The sequence below is a fragment of the Budorcas taxicolor genome, chromosome 23 (genome assembly GCF_023091745.1).
Source record: "Budorcas taxicolor isolate Tak-1 chromosome 23, Takin1.1, whole genome shotgun sequence".
Classification (NCBI taxonomy): Eukaryota; Metazoa; Chordata; class Mammalia; order Artiodactyla; family Bovidae; genus Budorcas; species Budorcas taxicolor.
Genome location: NC_068932.1, coordinates 42,108,221 through 42,126,387, shown reverse-complemented (window position 1 = coordinate 42,126,387; position 18,167 = coordinate 42,108,221). Strand labels below are relative to the sequence as shown.

At 42.3% G+C, this 18,167-nt stretch overlaps 1 protein-coding gene across 3 annotated transcripts in view; it reads right to left on the bottom strand.

Annotated features, from left to right (window-relative positions):
* The window catches only part of ACADSB (acyl-CoA dehydrogenase short/branched chain), a 39,652-nt gene that overhangs the window by 8,384 nt on the left and 13,101 nt on the right, over positions 1 to 18,167 (bottom strand). The window contains exons 2-11 of one of the 3 annotated variants that reach the window (XM_052660704.1): positions 17,297 to 17,456; positions 16,984 to 17,084; positions 13,495 to 13,701; positions 11,951 to 12,121; positions 10,629 to 10,754; positions 9,198 to 9,290; positions 5,400 to 5,489; positions 3,862 to 3,999; positions 1,372 to 1,471; positions 532 to 641 (exon numbers count right to left, since the gene is read on the bottom strand). In XM_052660704.1, coding sequence (XP_052516664.1) covers positions 571 to 641; positions 1,372 to 1,471; positions 3,862 to 3,999; positions 5,400 to 5,489; positions 9,198 to 9,290; positions 10,629 to 10,754; positions 11,951 to 12,121; positions 13,495 to 13,701; positions 16,984 to 17,084; positions 17,297 to 17,456 — 1,257 coding nt within the window. In that variant the 3' untranslated portion in view covers positions 532 to 570. Of the gene's footprint in view, positions 1 to 263; positions 642 to 1,371; positions 1,472 to 3,861; positions 4,000 to 5,399; positions 5,490 to 9,197; positions 9,291 to 10,628; positions 10,755 to 11,950; positions 12,122 to 13,494; positions 13,702 to 16,983; positions 17,085 to 17,296; positions 17,457 to 18,167 lie in introns of those variants that run through there. The other 2 variants (XM_052660703.1, XM_052660701.1) reach the window with 2 other exon arrangements.

Sequence of the window (18,167 nt, the reverse complement as noted above, 5' to 3'; positions counted from 1 at the left end):
TGATACCATCCAACCATTTCATCCTCTGCCGTCCCCTTCTCCTCCTGTCTTCTATCTTTCCCAGCATTGGGGTCTTTTCCAATGAGTCTTTTCCAAAAACTTTTAGATTTTTCTAAATAAATTTTTATCAGTGTCTACCTAGTTTAGCAACATAGAATTGAATCTGTTTGTTCTATAGAACTGCCAAAGATCACAAATGTCTCTTTGATGATATATAATGATAGAATATAAAATAGCCATATCTGCAAGAAAGACTTACACTGTCTTTATTTTTCCAAATTCTAATAAAGTGAAACTTCTGTATACTGAAGCTAGACTGATAATGCATACAGAGCTTTAAAAGTAGTTTTGGAGAAAATACGGGTACATTTCTTCCCAAATTTTAAAAATGATTTTCTGTGCCTAAATTAAGCAGATTGTAAAGAAAAGACAGAAAGGGTCTCAGATCCAAGATGAAGGGCCCAAATGAGATCATTCAGTGAGATGGAGGTCCACAGCCCCCAACAAGGCACAGAGCTTAAAGTTTAATACCAGTGGCACCAGGGAGGGCCCACTTCTTTGGCTGTCCTGTCAGTATTCCGCACGGATGCACTTTGCGATGGTGTTCAGCTGGATATTTGAAGTTCCTTCATAAATTGTGCCTTAGAGAAAGGGGAGAAAAGGAACATAAAGGAGTGGAGCCACAGTAAGAGTCTGTATGAGAATCAGGTCTGCAAACACCACCTCTGCATTTGCTATGAAACTTTACCAGGAACACTATCCAATGTCCCCTCAATGTGGCATTATTTGACAAGGTAACTCTACCTAAGAGATCATAATATTCCATTTGATTTACAGATTCCCAGAATCCGTATTAAACAGGTGAAGTTTCCCGTTCCTAAACTATCAATGCACCAGCCTGTATGGTTTCCTGGGAATAGGCAGCTTTTATAACTGCTGAGTTTCTATCTTCCTACCTGGCAGTAGAGCAGTGGAATGCTCAAGCTTGGTTACCCACTTAATGTCTAAAATTAGAACTGAGCTTCCAGCAACAGCATTAAGCCAATCAAAAATATTAACATTTTCAGTAAAAGAAAAATTAAGACAGTAGAATCTGTTGTGGTTTTATTGAAAGGCCTTCAGAGGCCATGAGGCATTTAAAAAGACAATTTGATGTTTAAAAAAGAATAAACCTACTTTTTTGAAGGAAGAAGTAGAGGGGGAAAAATCCAGCCACAAAAAAAGGAGAGCCAAGAAACATAGTAACTGAAGCGATTAAAACTGCCTCTGCCTAGGTACCAGTAACAACAACAAAAATATCAAACCAATACAACAGCCTAAAACACCTACAGAGTCAAATAAAACAAAATAAATGTTAAAAACTCTATTTACCAATCTTCGCATCTCGGAAATATTTTTCCACAGGGTAACTTTTGGTGTAGCCCACGCCTCCCATCCACTCGATACACTTGCTGGTAACGAGGCCTGCAAGCTACCAAAAAGAAGCACAAATGACGCTGAAACCACATAACTTACACATGACCAACACTCTAAAATATTCTTAGTAACATGGATTCACTGCCATTGGCAACTGGAAGGATCAATGTTATTTTGTAAATTAACATTTCTTTGTCCCAGTCTCTATACCATTTATGGAAAATTTCCTATTAGTTCATAAAATTCTTCTTTTCTTAAGACAATTAGGGTCTTTGTTTTAGACTCGTACACTTGTTGACGGTGTCATGTACTCAGCAAATGTTAACCAAGGGCCTTCCTGTATCATCCACTCTGCCAGGCACAATGTCTGGGTGCTGACCGGTCACGGCCCTTTTGGTCCTGCTAGTCATTCAGAGAGACAGATGCTGAACCACGATCACTGAAACTGAAAAACTGTATGGGGTCAGAGCAGAGCCTGCAGGAGAAGCTTCCATGGTTTAGATGGGGCAATGGGTGAGGAAGGTACAGCCTCGCTGACAACTAAAGGACAAGTCAAAGGACATTTCAAACTGAGGACTGACACGTAGCAAGGCTCCAAGGAGGGAGTGGGTTCATCGAGCTCCAAGGCCTGAGGACCAATGGGGTGGGATCGGGGTAAGCTGTGAACAGGGAATGGGTGTGGGCAGCAGTGGGCCTCATGTGATGTGAGCAGTTTAAATAACCTGCTGGCCCCCAAAGGTGTCCACAGGAGAATCCCCAGAAAGTATAAATGTGTATCACCTACATGGCATAGGAACTTGCAGGTCGGTTAAGTTAAGGGATGATCCCAGGTTATCCGGGGAGGTCCTGTGCCATCACAAGGGTCCTTATAAGGGAAAGAGGGAAGTAGAGAAGGGTGATGTGACCACAGACACAGGAAGAGCTAAACACACGACACACTGCTGGCTCTGAAGACGGAGGAAGGGACCCTGAGACTCAGAAAGCGAGTGAGTTCTAGAAGCTGGGGAAGAAGAGAAGATGGACTTTCCCCCCAGAGCCCCTAGGAAGGCAGCTCCACTGACACTCAAATTTCACCCCATGTGTATGTGCATGCGCACATGTGTGCAGACACGTGTGTGTGAACGTGCATGCATGTGCGTGTGTGTGCTCAGTCACTCAGTCGTGTCCAACTCTCTGCAACCCCATGGACTGTAGCCCGCCAGGCTCCTCTGTCCATGGGATTCTCCAGGCAAGAGTACTGGAGTGCATCGCCATGTCCTCCTCCAGGGGATCTTCCCGACCCAGGGATCGAACTCGAGTCTCTGTGCATCTCCTGCATTGCAGGTGGACTCTTTACCACTGCACCACCTGTGAGGCTCATTTCAGATGTCTTACCCCACAACTGTGAGACGATAGAACTGTCCTGTCTCAGGCACTAAATTTTCGGTAATTTGTTCAAAGCAACAATAGGTGAATAAAAAGGTCCCATTTGTTGTGAAGAGTCACTGAAGGGTTTAAAACTGGAGCGTAGCATGGCCTCATGGACACCTTGAAAGGGACACTGGACTGGAGGAAGCCACAAGGACCAACGAGAAGTTAGAAGTTGCCTCCGGTGGTTTGGTAAAGACGTGGCACAGCTTGGACTAGATGACTGGTAATAAATACCAGGGGAGAGAGAAACAAATTCAAGACAAACTGAGGGGCAGAATTCTCGTAACGGATGACGGATTCAACAGGGAGTGGGAGAAAAGGAGGGGCGTTGAGGGGACTCAGGTTTGTGACTGTGCAGGGTGGGAAGGGAGGGTGGCGTTCGGGGGAGGGGGATGGGGTGGGTAAAGCAGAAGCGGATCTGTTAGTCTGGAGCTCAGAAAGGAGGTTGAAGCACAAGATCAGACCTGGGGACTGAACAGGTTAAAGAAATATCTGAGGCCAGGGAATGACTAACACACTACTGAGCCCTGTGATACGACCAAGTTTCAGCCCAAGTCCAACGTGTTACATGCAGAGTACAGTCAACACGAGGATGGTATCTTCCTGCTATTTTCTATTTCACGTTACCTCCAGGGCATTCGCTTCGCCCCAACTTGGAACCACAGCCACGATGCCAGTGTTCAGCTGAGGCCCACCTAGGGATTTACAGTGGGGTTTCCACCTGAACTGAGTGACTTGGTTTCCACCCGAGAGCCATGGGAACACGGAAACCTTACAGAGTTAAAGCACCTCCCATGGCAGCTTTACTTTCTTGCATTTCCTGTGTAGGAACTAGAAGGTCCATGTTATTTTACTTGAAAAACAAACAAATATTTGAGCAACATTCCTAAATGACAAGGTTAATAAATAAATATCTTAAAAATTAAAAGACTGCAACCTGAAACGATCACAGCATTGTTAATCAGCTATACTCCAATACAAAATAAAAAGTTAAAAAAAAATTTTAAAAGACTGCATTACTCTTGTTTGTTTTACCTCTGATGCATGGTACTTGGCCATAGATGCTTCTTTAATGATTGGCCTCCCAGCTTCTAAGAGCCTCGCAGCATTGTATGTGAGTAATCGTGCAGCTTCCAGCTGGGTGGCCATGTGAGCCACTTGGTGTTGGAGCCCCTGGAATAGGCAGATCCAATGTAGAGAATCACAATTTCTGGAAACACAGCTCACTGTCAAAATCCTGCCTGTATATGGAACACTGACAGACTCAAAACATACTTGCCCCAAAATAAACATGCATTTTGCAAAAGTGTTAGTTAGTTGTATCCAACTCTTTTTGACTTCATGGACTGTAGCCCGCCAGGCTCCTCTAGTCCATGGAATTTTCCAGGCAACAATACTGGAGCGGGTAGCCCCTTCAGGGGGCTTCTTCCTTGAAGATCCCCTTCAAGGGATCTTCCCAACCTAGGGATTGAACCCAGGTCTCCTGATTGCAGGCGGATTCTTTACTGTCTGAGCCACCAGAAGGCAGTTTAAAACCTGCAATCTAAAATAAACTGCTCCACATATTGCTTCTGAAAAATTTTTCAAAGCTCATGTAAATTGTTTACAACTGCCGAGATTTAAAGCTTTCCTTGGTGGCTCAGCGATAAAAAATCCATCTGCAATGTAAGAGCAGTGGGAGATGCAGGTTTGATCCCTAGGTAGGGAAGATTCTCTTGAGGAAGGGCATGGCAAACCACTCCAGTATTCTTGCCTGGGGAATCTCATGAACAGAGAAGCCTGGCGGGCTACAGTCCATCGGGTCGAGAAGAGTCAGATACAACTGAAGCAACTTAGCATGCACGTGAAGATTTAAAAGATAAATTATCATAGAATTATGTTTAAAAATGTGTTATTTTTAATACTGTGTCAAGCACTTGAAACATCTGAAAGTCAAAGTCGCTCAGTCGTGTCTGGCTCTTTGCAACCCCGTAGACTGTAGCCTGCCAGGCTCCTTTGTCCATGGAACTCTGCGGACCAGAATACTGAAGAGGGTAGCTGTTCCCTTCTCCAGGGGATCTTCCTAACCCAGGGATCCAGGTCTCCAGCACTGCAGGCAGATTCTTTACCATCTGATTCACCAGAGAAGCCCCTTAAAACATCTATTTGATTCCAAATCATCCTAAAGAGTATGTAGTGTTATCTTTATTTTACAGATGAAGCAGCTTGCAGTTTGCAGAGGTGATGTAACATGCTCAAGGACTAAGCCAGCAAGACAAAGAACCAGGATTCTAACCCAGGATGTCTGACCACAAACCCCAGGCTCTGGAATTTGGAAGCCATGAGGAGGCAGCTCCCAAGTGCTCACCGGTGTATCCTGAATCATGCCATAACCAGGCCTCAAAGACTACTGTTCTACCCTTGGAGAAGGTCAATGCAGTCACAAGTCTACACACTGAGACCTATTCCTTCCTCCCTGTGCCTCTCCCATTAAAATCCCAGAGAGGATTCCCTTGCGGCTTTGTAACGAAGCTTTTCATTAACAGGAAGACAAGAGAGTACACAACGGTAGAAAGATGCTAATAATTACATACCTGAAAATCAAATACCCTTCTGCCAAATTGTTCCCTTTCTTTAATATATGGAATAGTGTAGTCAAAACAGCCTTGAGCCAGTCCCAGCATCTGTTAAAAAAATCAGAATTTATTTTTTATTAATAGTTTATGTTCTTAATTATTCAGGTTACAAATTCTTTTTACAGGCAAATTGAAAAGTTGGGGTAGAGAAAGAACTAGGCATACCAAGATGGTGAGGCATATGTTAATGACCTTCACCCACTGCATTTATAGAACTTAAGTTCTAGTAATTGGGAGAACACTTCCCTGATGGCTCAGAGGGTAAAGAACCTGCCTGCCAATGCAGGAAATACAGGAGACTCGGGTTTGATCCCTGGGTTGGGAAGATTTCCTGGAGAAGGAAATAGCAACCCACTCCATATGCTTGCCTGGGAAATCCCATGGACAGAGGAGCCTGGTGGGCTACAGTCCATGGGGTCACAAAAAGTTGGATGTGACTAAGCAGGCAGGAGGGCAGGGGGTTCCATCTTCCTCTGTGTTCTATTGCCACTGTTACTAAGCTTAGATTAGGAAGTCATGAAGTCATGAATTGGGAGAAAATGTGAGTAATTTCCTGTGAAGAGGAGTACATTTGACTCCAGCAAGGAGGCAGACTTTTTGGCGTGGTTATGCCCACTTTTACGGATTCTTCTTTAAGCTTGAGTCTCTAGGCACAAACTAAGCCTCAGAAATTGTATCGCTTCTGAACCTTCTATCTTCTGGTCCATTTCGTATATGATCAGGATTAATAACAGCTTTGGTGCTGGATAAGACTCTTGAGAGCCCCTTGAACAGCAAGATCAAACCAGTCAATCCTAAAGAAAACCTTGAATATTCATTGGCAGGACTGATGCTGAAGCTGAAGTTCTAATACTTTGGTCACCGATTATGATGAGCTGACTCAGTGGAAAAGACCCTGATGCTGGGAAAGACTGAAGGCAGGAGGAAAAGAGGGTGACAGAGGATGAGATGGTTGGACGGATTCACCGACTCAATGGACATGAGTTTGAGTGAACTCTGGGAGATGGTGAAGGACAGGGAAGCCTGGCATGCTGCAGTCCAAGGGGTCACAAAGAGTTGGACAGGACTTAGCAACTGAATGACAAGAGCTTCAGTGGGTTGGGTGTCAGAATGTAAAGGAGCAGTGTTTCTCAACCCTGACAGCACGTCAGAATCATTTAGGGGAGCTCAAATCATAAAAATACCAATGTGGGGCCGCCCTGAGCAGTAACCTCTCCAGGACCACAAATGCTCAGCCACCCTCCTTCCCTTGCCACTTGACTTAGAGCAGAATATGAGAGGGACCCTTTTCATACTGTTCATGGGGTTCTCAAGGCAAGAATACGGAAGTGGTTTGCCATTCCCTTCCCCAGTGGACCAAGTTTTGTCAGAACCCTCCATCTGCCTGGCCTGCTGTAGTCCATGGGGTCGCAGAGTTGGACACGACTGAGTGACTGGACTGAACTGATGAGAGGGACCATAAAGGTAAGTCTACCCAGCACTTCAAGGCACAGCACTTCTTTCTGGGGCAACGAAAATGTTCTAGGGTAAGAGTGGTGACCGCTAAGCAACACTGGGAACATAACACATGCTATTGAATTATTCACTTTAAAATGACTAATTTTGTTACACAAACCTCACCTCAATAAATTATTTTCGATGGTGGAAAAACAAACAAACAATGTGAGGGTCTAGCAACCAAACCCCAACCCTGGGCGTGGGACGGAAGCGGGAGGGAGAGCGGGCCTGAGCACTAGCATCCTGAAAACTCTTTAATGATTTAATGCACAGCGGGAGTTGGGGAAAACTGACACAGAGGTGCCAGTAAAAATATCACTGTATACATTTGAGGAACAAATCAGGATATGGTGGCAGTTATAGCTGGACTGTCTCACTGCCATCCCCATCTCTATCAGAACTGAATGAATTTGAGCTTAGAAACTGTTTCTACATTTCAACATGAGGTAGCTGTTAAATCACTATCTAATTATATCAAAGCATGTAGGTTTTAGAAAAAGGAAAAAGAAAATCAATAGTTAAAGCTTTTGGGGGAAATGCCCACAAGCTTATCAATATTTCATTAGTGTTCATTCAAATTTTTCCTCAGCCTTTTACTTTGAACTTTCTGGAGGATGGAATATTATGCCCCATTATATTAAGGACAAAACCCAAACCAAGTCAAAACCCCAAAAGCAAATTAAAATGAGGCACAACTCACTGCACTTTCGGCTATTAGAGAAGATGCTGCTGCTAAACTCTTACAACTAAAGTTCACAGGATGCCAACAATATAGCAAATGGACACAAATTGTAGTAATCACTTGTCAGTCAACACAGGCTTTTCCAAAACAGAGTACAATGTGTTCACTATAAACAGTGAAAAACTAAAATTCTTTACAACTATAGAGTTTTGAGGATGGACGCCTTCAGTTCACTGTTACAGGTACCTCCTTCTCTAAAAGTCATTCACAGTATTAATCAAGAAACAATAACTACCAGACCTTACTCTTTCTCTTTTTTCTGACCTTAACTTTTAATTAGGTTATACGATAACGTGGAGTAATTAGACTAAAGCCCAGGCTGTGTATTTACTGCCAGCCATCTGTATTATTTATGTGTCTGGGAAGAACAAAATCCAGTGCTATAGTTTTTAATGCCATATCTGATGAAGCTGAATCGCAGAAAAACTTTAAAATGAAAAGACAGTTCTCTTTACTGATATGTTATCTGTGCTTTGTGGGAAATATGGGTTAAGTTTTGAGCTAAGAATATTTTTAGCAGATTAACGCAGTGAAGAAAAATCTAGAGTAAAATTATAATCTAACTACTCCAAATAGTTGATATATGCTGTATCTTCAAAATGTAAAAGCTGTTTTTGAATTCTGAATACTCATTGATTATAAGTTAATATGTTACAAAAATGAATTCATAAAACCAAAGATTTCATTTTGTGATTCTAGAAAGCAACTGGTGTCATTTAACAAAAAAATTTAATATGCTACTTAAAGGGCAAATTTGGTTAAAAAAATTGAATAGTTCTTATCTTATATATGTTTAATTGTTGCCATTTTATCTCTAAGTGCCAGGCCAAAAAGTTGTTTGATTTTCACATGCAAAACACTAAGTAAAAATCTTTCATTATCTACAGAGACTCTCACTAAGACTGTAACGTCTTCCTTTTTTTTAAAGATTTATTTACTTATTTTAAATGTTTGTTTATTTATCTGGTTGCGCTGGGTCTTGGTTGTGGCACCTGGCACCTTTGATCTCCCTTGCGGCACGTGTGATCTGCAGCCATGGCTTGTGCTATCTGGTTCCCCGACCACGGATCACACCCGGGCCCCCTGCACTGGGAACCTGGAGTCAGCTACTGGACTGCCAGGGAAGTCCCCTGAATGTTACTTATTCTTAATTTTTAAAATTGCAAAATGAATTGCATGCTTTGAAAAGTTGATTTTCAAAAAAATTACCACATTTAATCTACAGTGTACTTAAGTTATCGATCTAGGTATTAGATAATACTTTAATGCTCTCAAAGCAGAAAAAAACTGTGAGCTCTAAGCCACTGTTTGGGTCTCAGGACATTACATAATTGACCAAAGCGGAATTTTAAAGAAATCAGCCAGAAGCTATTCTTTCACTTCATGGAAGGGAAGGGCGCCATCTTGTGTTGACAAACTTCCAAATACTCACTGGTTTTACTGATTTTTTTTTTATTCTTTCTACATTTTAATTGACTGTGAGGAAGAGTCAAGTTAAAGGGTAAAATCTGACTAACCTGTGCAGCGATTCCTATTCTGCCTTCATTAAGACTCCCGATGGCATATTTATAGCCATGCCCAACTTGTCCCAGGATATTTGTTTTTGGAACCTGAAAAGAAAAATATGCAGTTATTTCTCAATTTAATTTGCCATAATTCACTTTGATTATATATTTTAAATGCACATATACTCTCAATTTCTGGGATAACACTCTAGCATAGTATTCATTAAACTCCAAGGAAATTGTCCAGTATGTCTCTGTAACTCCTTCTAAACTGCTTCCCACGCACTCTCAGAGGGAGAGAACTCAAGTCCACACTGCTCACTACTGCATTCTCCAGAGCCTAGCACAGACATCTGTTGGATCTAGAAGAATGAAATCTCATACAATTAATCAACAACATAAATGAATAACAATTTCCGCCCCCCTCCCCGAACTCTTACTTGTATGCTACAATGTGAGATAAACTCTCAGGAATAACAGAAAACGTGGACGGGTAGCCAGCCTTTCTTCTGCTGAGACTATTACTGCGACAGAAATCAATGCAGGGGTGTGTGTGGACACATGCACGTGGACACAAGATAAAGGAGGAGTGAAGAAACAGATTAAGCTGTTTACTCATACTTAAAAAAATCTAGATCAGGAGCAATTAAAAAAAACATACACTTAGCAGAATTCCCTGGTGGTCCAGTGGTTAGGACTCTGTGCTTTCACTGCTGGGGGCACAGGTTTGATCCCTGGTTGGGGAACTAAGATCTCACAAGCCGTGTGGCATGGCCACAAAAATAAACCTGCTTTATAGATAGCAGGAGAGAAATTAAAAAAAAATACACTTAGCTTCTTAACATGAGCAGTTAGGAGACAAGAGTGGGCAGCGTGGGGAAAGCAAAGGGAGATGAGAAGAAAGAGAGTTGGGGCGCAGCAGTGAGGCTCACACGACCCCATAAGGACACCCCAGGAGCACATACACAGTCACCAGGGAGCCAAAAAGGTGACATTCTCACCATTGGCAGCTGATGGATCGCTGCTATATCTCAGTCGAGTCTAAAGTACCCCATTCTAGTCATCGCTTCTTTTCTTTTTAAGACTCAGCTCTCACCTGCGGGGGGCTGCCTGGCTGTTTTCCACTCTTACTGGGCAACAGCCCCACCTTGTGGCCTTGCTGTGGGCTTCCTCCTCCAAAGCCATGTTTGGTGCACAAGTAACAGGTTGCTAAACTGTGAATGAGATGACTTCTCGGGGTTGACACTTGAGACCAGCGGCTGGGCAGACAGGTTTCCATCCTTGGTCTCAACGCTTGTGAGAAGCACACTGAGGTCATGACCTCAACTAAGATCACTGTTCAAGAGGTTTACAAAATACTCTCCTGTGTAGGACTAACAATTTTGATACCTTACTCACAACTATGCATACAGGCAGAGTGTATTCCTTGTCTAAGATACCCACCTTGACATTTTCAAATGTGATTGGGCAGGTGGAAGACGCTCTGATTCCCAATTTGTTCTCTGGTTTCCCTACATGAAGGCCCTCGGTATCACCATCGACCAAGAAGCAAGTAATTCCTTTATACCCCTGAAATGAAGATTTAAAATGCTATCACCACTTTGACTGAGAAGATCTCTTGTTCCCAAAGGGCTCAAAGTAAACAGAAAACTAAAAGCAGACTTTAGCATTAATTACTAATGAACTCAGAATTGAACCATGTGTGTTATGAAACCAGAGTGGTGAAAGTAGATTCAAAATCAAGAATTTTACTCTTTATTTTACACTTTCAGAAACCACTGTTGCTATTAAAATTATTAAGCAACACAAAAGTATTACATGATTAATTCCCCATCTTAAATTTAACTTTATTTTATAAAGTTTCAAAATTTAATTAAATTAAATGTTACCCTAGAGAAAAAACAAAAGCAATCTTTACCATTTTGCTATATGTCTATTTTTCAACTGAATGTGTACGAGCGTGTTCAGTTATGTCCGACTCTTTGTAACCCCGTGGGCTGTGGCCCACCATGCTCCTCTGTCCATGATGGACACTCTAGGCAAGGACTGGAACGGGTTGCCATTGCCCCCTCCAGGGGATCATCTAGACTCAGGATTTGAACCCGTGTTTCCTGTGACTCCTGCACTGGCAGATTCTTTACTCCTGAGCCATCTGGGAAGCCCTTTTTCTTTTAAATAAGAATAAGCCTTTCTTATTTTAAGAATGTAACAAAACATTCTTAAAAATAAATGTGCTAGAAAAAGAATTTTAAAAAATAAATGTGCTAGGGGACTTCCCTGGCTGTCCAGTGGTTAAGACTTCACCTTTCAATGTAAGAGGTGTGGGTTCAATCCCTGGTTGGGGAGCTGAGATCCCACATGCCTCCTAGCCAAAAAATAAAACAGAAGCAACACTGTAACAAATTCAATAAAACTTAAAATGATCCACATCAAAAATAAATAAATGTACTAAATAGCTACTTAAATTCTTCATTATTAAACAGAAAATCTGAAATTCTATAAAATTCAATATTTTAGCCTCCTGTCTAACAGATTAGGAGATTAATTAAATGGTCTTCCATGTAGCTAAAATTTATTGTTAATTGTAATATTTGTTTTAGGAGTTTAGTAAATAAGCGGATGAAAAGATGTCGGCTGTCTAACTTTTCCAATTCTGAGTATGAAGAATTTAAGACTAAGTCCTAAGAAGAAAATGCAAGCAAGGAAAAGAAACAAAGAGAAAAGATGAGGGGGGCAACAGTGAGCACGTTTGTCCTCAAACTTACAGCAGAAAAGTCTGCATTTGCCATCACCACGAACAGCCCAGCAATCTCAGCGCTGCTAATCCACATCTTTGACCCGTTGATTATGTAATAATCTCCCTTTTTATCAGCTCTGGTCTTCATAGCAAATGAATCGCTACCTGCTCCAGCCTCTGAAATGCAGATACTTGATGCCTACACATGAGGAAAAAATTCCAAATTAAGACTTGTATTTATATTCTGCATAACAAATACCCACTTACAGCAAAATCAACATTTGAAAATCAAAAACTTTCAGCTACTTCCAGAAGCCTGTATGTATCAAAATAGTAATGGCATTCTGACAGCATTATTTCCCAAAATATATTCCACTATTTGTCTAGGTCAGACTTAAAGATCTAAGCACATATTCAAAGTTATGTTTCATTAAACTGGTTTTCATAATCGCAATGTAAATGAAACCACCAATCAAAATAATAGATAAAACAGAAATGATTTAATTGTGCAATGGTCATTCTCTAAATTTCCGAGTGTATTTTTCTAGTGTGTATTAGCCACTCAATCATGTCCAACTCTCTGCAATCCCATAGACTGTAGGTAGCCCACCAGGCTCCTCTATCCATGGAATTCTCCTGGCAAGAATACTGGAGTGGGGTGTCATACCCTTCTCCAGGGGATCTTTCTGATCCAGGGATCCAACCCAGGTCTCCTACATTGCAGGCACATTCTTTACTGTCTGAGCCACCAGGTTAGCATTAATTTACTGAGCATTGCTTGAGTAATAATCACTTCATGGCAAATAGATGGGGAAACAGTGGAAACAGTGGCTGACTTTATTTTTCTGGGCTCCAAAATCACTGCAGATAGTGATTACAGCCGTGAAATTAAAAAACGCTTACTCCTTGGAAGGAAAAGTTATGACCAACCTACACAGCATATTAAAAAGCAGAGACATCACTTTGTCAACAAAGGTCCGTCTAGTCAAGGCTATGGTTTTTCCAGTGGTCATGTATAGATGTGAGAGATGGACTGTGAAGAAAGCTGAGTGCCGAAGAATGGATGCTTTTGAACTGTGGTGTTGGAGAAGACTCTTGAGAGTCCCCTGGACTGCAAGGAGATCCAACCAGTCCATCCTAAAGGAGATCAGTCCTGGGTGTTCATTGGAAGGACTGATGTTGAAGCTGAAACTCCAATACTTTGGCCACCTGATGCCAAGAGCTGACTCATTTGAGAAGGCCCTGATGCTGGGAAAGATTGAGGGCAGGAGGAGAAGGGGACGACAGAGGATGAGATGGTTGGATGGCATCACTAACTCAATGGACATGAGTTTGGGTGGACTCCGGGAGTTGGTGATGGACAGGGAGGCCTGGTGTGCTGGGGTTCATGGGGTCACAAAGAGTCGGACACGACTGAGCGACTGAACTGAGCTGAGTAATTAGTGGTGCTGTGTTGTTGTCTTAAACAGAAAAGTCAACACTGTAGCTACTTTTCTCCTGAAAACATCCTACATTTAGACAAGATCAGATCCATTTAGACAAGACAGATCAGAACAACTCATGTCAACTCACCTTTTCAGTAGCTAGCTTGGGCAAATAGGTAGCCTTCTGTTCTTCAGTTCCATATTTTCCAATCATCCTGTTAATTAATGTGTTCTGAATGTCACATACCAGAGCCACAGATGCATCAACTTTGGCTAACTCCTCTATCACCAGGACAGAGGAAAAAAATGAAGCTCCTGTTCCTCCATATTTTGCGTCAATTTCAATACCCATCAACTAAAGGAAAAAGAAGGAAACATACATTAAGAAAGCTATTTTTTATATGGGACAATTTCTTGCAAGAATGAGTTCAAAAATAATTTGTAACTATATAAGTTCTTAATTTTTAAATTCTGTATATATCTCTTATTTTTATTTGGTATGGCTCTATCCCTCTAAGTAACAAAAATAAATCTATAACAGAAATATATATTTTCAAAGGATAAAATGACATGCTGGAACTATCAATTATTTTGCTTTGGGGATCTAAAAAACAAAAATAAGAGAGGTAAAATGTTTTAAAAGATACTGAAATGGAATAGTAATAAAATATGTAATAAGGAAACTGAAGAAAGCAGTGAATATCTCCAGTCTCATTGAGCAGAATCTCTTTGAGTCAGTCCCCTCCACCTTGACCCTTTAAACTGAGACAATAATTGAATAAATAACTGAATGGCCATTCCTTTTGGGGCCATTTCAGCAAGTCCAGATGGTTAGCAGACCACATGTGGTAGTGTTTCCTAGAATCACACAAGACAAGGCCCAGCTGCCTGGTAATCATGGTCAAAACTGATCAAGGCTTTTCAGTAACTGCCTGACTGTTCAATAACCAGTCCTCAGCCTGGAACATGAAACATCCACAATATTCTGTTTTTTAAGTGTCCTCGTTTCAGAAAGAGAATGTGTGCATATGTAATTCAAGACCCAAAACTGTGTATTCGCTGATTTCTCTTCACATAGAATAAATCTTCTGCCCTTTACTAAGGGGGAAAAGGAGAAGGAAATGGCAACCCACTCCAGGCTTGCCTGGGAAATCCCATGGACAGAGGAGCCTGGTAGACTATGGCCCAAGGCGTCACAAGAGTCAGACATGACTTAGCAACTAAACAACAACATGCAAATCCCAGAGTTCCCAAATATTAACTTTTATATTCAGCATCTGCATAGACTTACTTAACATACTTGGTTGCCTTATGGCCATCAGAATTCTTTCATGCTCACCTATCTTTAGTTTGCTCCCTGATATTTGTGGCTTGCGTCAGCAATTCCCAACTTACTGTGACATTAGAACATTATTTCAGTGGGTTAATTCTACTTTATTAAAATTTAATGGGGTAAATAGCATACTTACTTAATACATCATTGGGCTTCCCTTGTGGCTCAGCTGGTAAAGAATCCGCCTGCAATGCTGGAGACCTGGGTTCGATCTGTGGGTTGGGAAGATCTCCTGGAGAAGGGAAAGGCCACCCACTCCAGGATTCTGGCCTGGAGAATTCCATGGACTTTATAGTCCATGGGGTTGCAAAGAGTCGGACATGACTGAGTGACTTTCACTTCACTCACTTAAGAGGGGGTAAAAAAGACACAAAGCTGTGACCAGGCAAAGAGGAATGCTTCTCTCTGCCCTCTCCAGGTAGTAGGGAGTTGGATGTGCTACAGCCAGGGTATGGCTGTTATGTTTTTAGCTGATGACAAACTTAGCTGATAGGAAGTGAGAACCACAAGGGGGAAGATAGAAAGGCTGAGCAAACCAGCAATGATGTTCTATGAGGAAGAATTCAGGACTGGGAGGTGCCTGAAGGCTGACGGAGGCATGAGAATGTCGGACTATTGTATCTTTAACAGCTGTCAAGAGACATTGCTTCTCTAAAAAGGTCACCGATGGACATATTTGTCAGTTATCTTGGCAGGTGACCTCTGTAGAGGTCAGAAGTTAGGAGTCACGTGAGGCTGAGAATAGCTGATCCAAGATGTGAAATGAAGCAGACCCCCCCAAGGGGTGTGTGACAAGCAGGCAGGAGTGACTGTGACGTGGCAGGCAACCTGTCGCTGCAAATGACGCTGCCTGCAAGAACGACCCCCTCGCGAGAGTGAAGCTCAAAGTGTGGGACCCCAAGACCTCTCAGAGAAGTCTTGAGGTTCTGTAAATGGACCTGGCTGAGAAATGGATGCTTTCTGAACCACTGTGACTTCACATAAGATTCTATTTTCCCAACTTTCACTGCTAAAAGAAAATTGAAAAACTACTACTGTATGGTATTAAAAAAAAAAAAGGTAGTATTATTTAAACAGTAAGAAATAAAAAAAATTACTGGAAAAGGCTAATTTTCAAACAGGATAACTGGTTAAGATTTAAGCCAATGGCTCTGAACTAATAGGGACTATTAGTTCTGGGACAGCCTTGTGTGCTAACTTGCTAAGTGTCCGACTCTGTGCGACCCCATGGACAGCAGCCCACCAGGCTCCTATGTCCATGGGATTCTCCAGGCAAGGAGTGGGTTGCCATGCCCTCTCCAGGCGATCTTCCCAATCCAGGGATAGAACCTGCATCTCTGCCTGGGGTAGCCTTGCATGTGTGTGCTTAGTTGCTCAGTCATGTCCCACTCTGGGTGACCCCATGGACTGTAGCCCAGCAGGCTCTTCGGGGATTCTACAGGCAAGAATACTGGAGTGGGTTGCCATGCCTTCCTCCAGGGTATCTTCCCGACTCAGGGACTGAACCCAGGCCTTCCACACTGCAGGCAGATTCTTTACCAGCTGAGCTACCAGGGATAGCCTTAGTATTGCGGGGGGGTGGGGGGCACAAAAACTTCCCACCTATACAGAAGGGAGAGGCGAAGAGTCTGGTGATTCTGAAATGTTCTCCGTGGGGTTCCCATGAGGATAACCTCTCCTTATATTCACAGTCAGAACATTTCTATTTTTATCCATTTTATATACTGTGCTTCTATTAAAGCACAATTAAAAAGTTGGAAATTGGTTGCCTGGGTTAAATTTGATGGATTTCAGATACGAGCCTCTTGCTTTTAGGTTTCCTACATACACAGAGAGTCAGGTAGATGCTCTGGTATGAAGTTTTACTAAAGCACAGTTTTGTAACCTTGGCGTTACTGAGCTGGATGATTCTGTGTCTCAGCAGCCCATCCTGTGCACTCTGCGATGTTCGGCCTGCATCTTACTGGACGTCAGTTGCACACCTAGCGGTGACTACCACATCTTCAGACATTGCCAGATGTCCTCTGGGGAACAAAAATAGCCCCCAGTTGAATACCACTGGTCTGAAGAAATCACTCTTGCTTCTAACCTTTTACTTACAAGGCACCGGTATTTCTAATTTTAAAAGTTAATTTGACTAAAAAAATTTTTTAAACTAGGCTCTCAATCTGAAAGAGAAGTCACATAATTCTGACTAGGAAATTATGCCATCATTATCATTTCTAAATTTAAAAGTATACATACATTTTAACACTGGAAGGTATTTATGAAAGTTTGAAATTAGAATAATTATTAATTATATACCCCTTGTTGAAATAATCCTTGTATTATGGATTTTTCCATTTTTGAATCTTCATCCATTTTTGAAACAAAAGGAGCAACTTGTTCCTGGGCAAATTTTTTAACTGTAGGGGGAAAAAAATACTAATAAGTCTTTATTTTATAAATCTGGCACGTATTAACTTAAAAAAAAAAGGAAGACTTAAAATTAATGACGAAAATTCCACTCACAAACTTAGGAGAACACCTCCCCAAGTCCTGTCACAGGCCGTGTGATCTCATACCAAAGGCAACGTCGTGACCCGGGGAGAACTCTGGTGAACCCGGGTTCACTCACCTGTGCTCTTTATCATCATCTCCTCATCCGTAAATGTTTGCAGAGGGGCGAGAGGTAGTCCATTGCTTGTCGCTTTGAGCTGAGCTTCTGACTGAGAAGAATTTAGGGCATGAGGAGGAGTTTTCCAGGAAGACAGGCAGCTTGGGAAGTTTCTTCGTAGCTGTGGGAACAGTCGCCATTGAGTAAGGAACACACGCATGCGCGCGAGGGCAGAAAAGCACGTGAGAGGAGGGAGCGTCAGCTGCTTTGGGAGTTACCTTTACAAACCCACCCTTCATAACTTCTTTCAGCAGATGAGCGAGATTGGCCTGGCGCGTTAAGATTCACCATCCTGTGACCAAAAACCCAAGCTGGGTTATCCGGGAAGGAGCTGTTCTAAAGGAATACGTCTCCCCACATAATTACTTCTTACCTTCGAGGAAACAGAATGTTCCAGGTGGAACTCATTCTTCAAATGACACGTTTCTGTAACTTCTTGGCTAGGAAAACCGGACTCTAACAGTACTGACTACAGTGAAGAGAATTCTCTCGTGGGGCAGGGATGTGTGAGGGCCCGGGGACAGCTGAGGGAGCCTAGCATCCCAGCTGCCCTGCCTGGCTGCAAGGAGCTCTGCTTCTTGGGTTTCTGTGGCCAGTGGTTTTTTTTTGTTTTTTTTTTTCCTTCAGCTTCTCATTAATTAGTACCAGAAGATACAGGTTAAGAAAACGGGCTCCAGAGTCCGAAAGAACTAGTGTCAGTCTGGCTGCTTACTATGTGATCGTGAAGTGAAAAGTGAAAGTCGTTCAGTCATGTCCAACTCTTTGTGAGCCCATGGACTATACAGTCCGTGGAATTCTCCAGGACAGAATACTGGAGTGGGTTGCCTTTCCC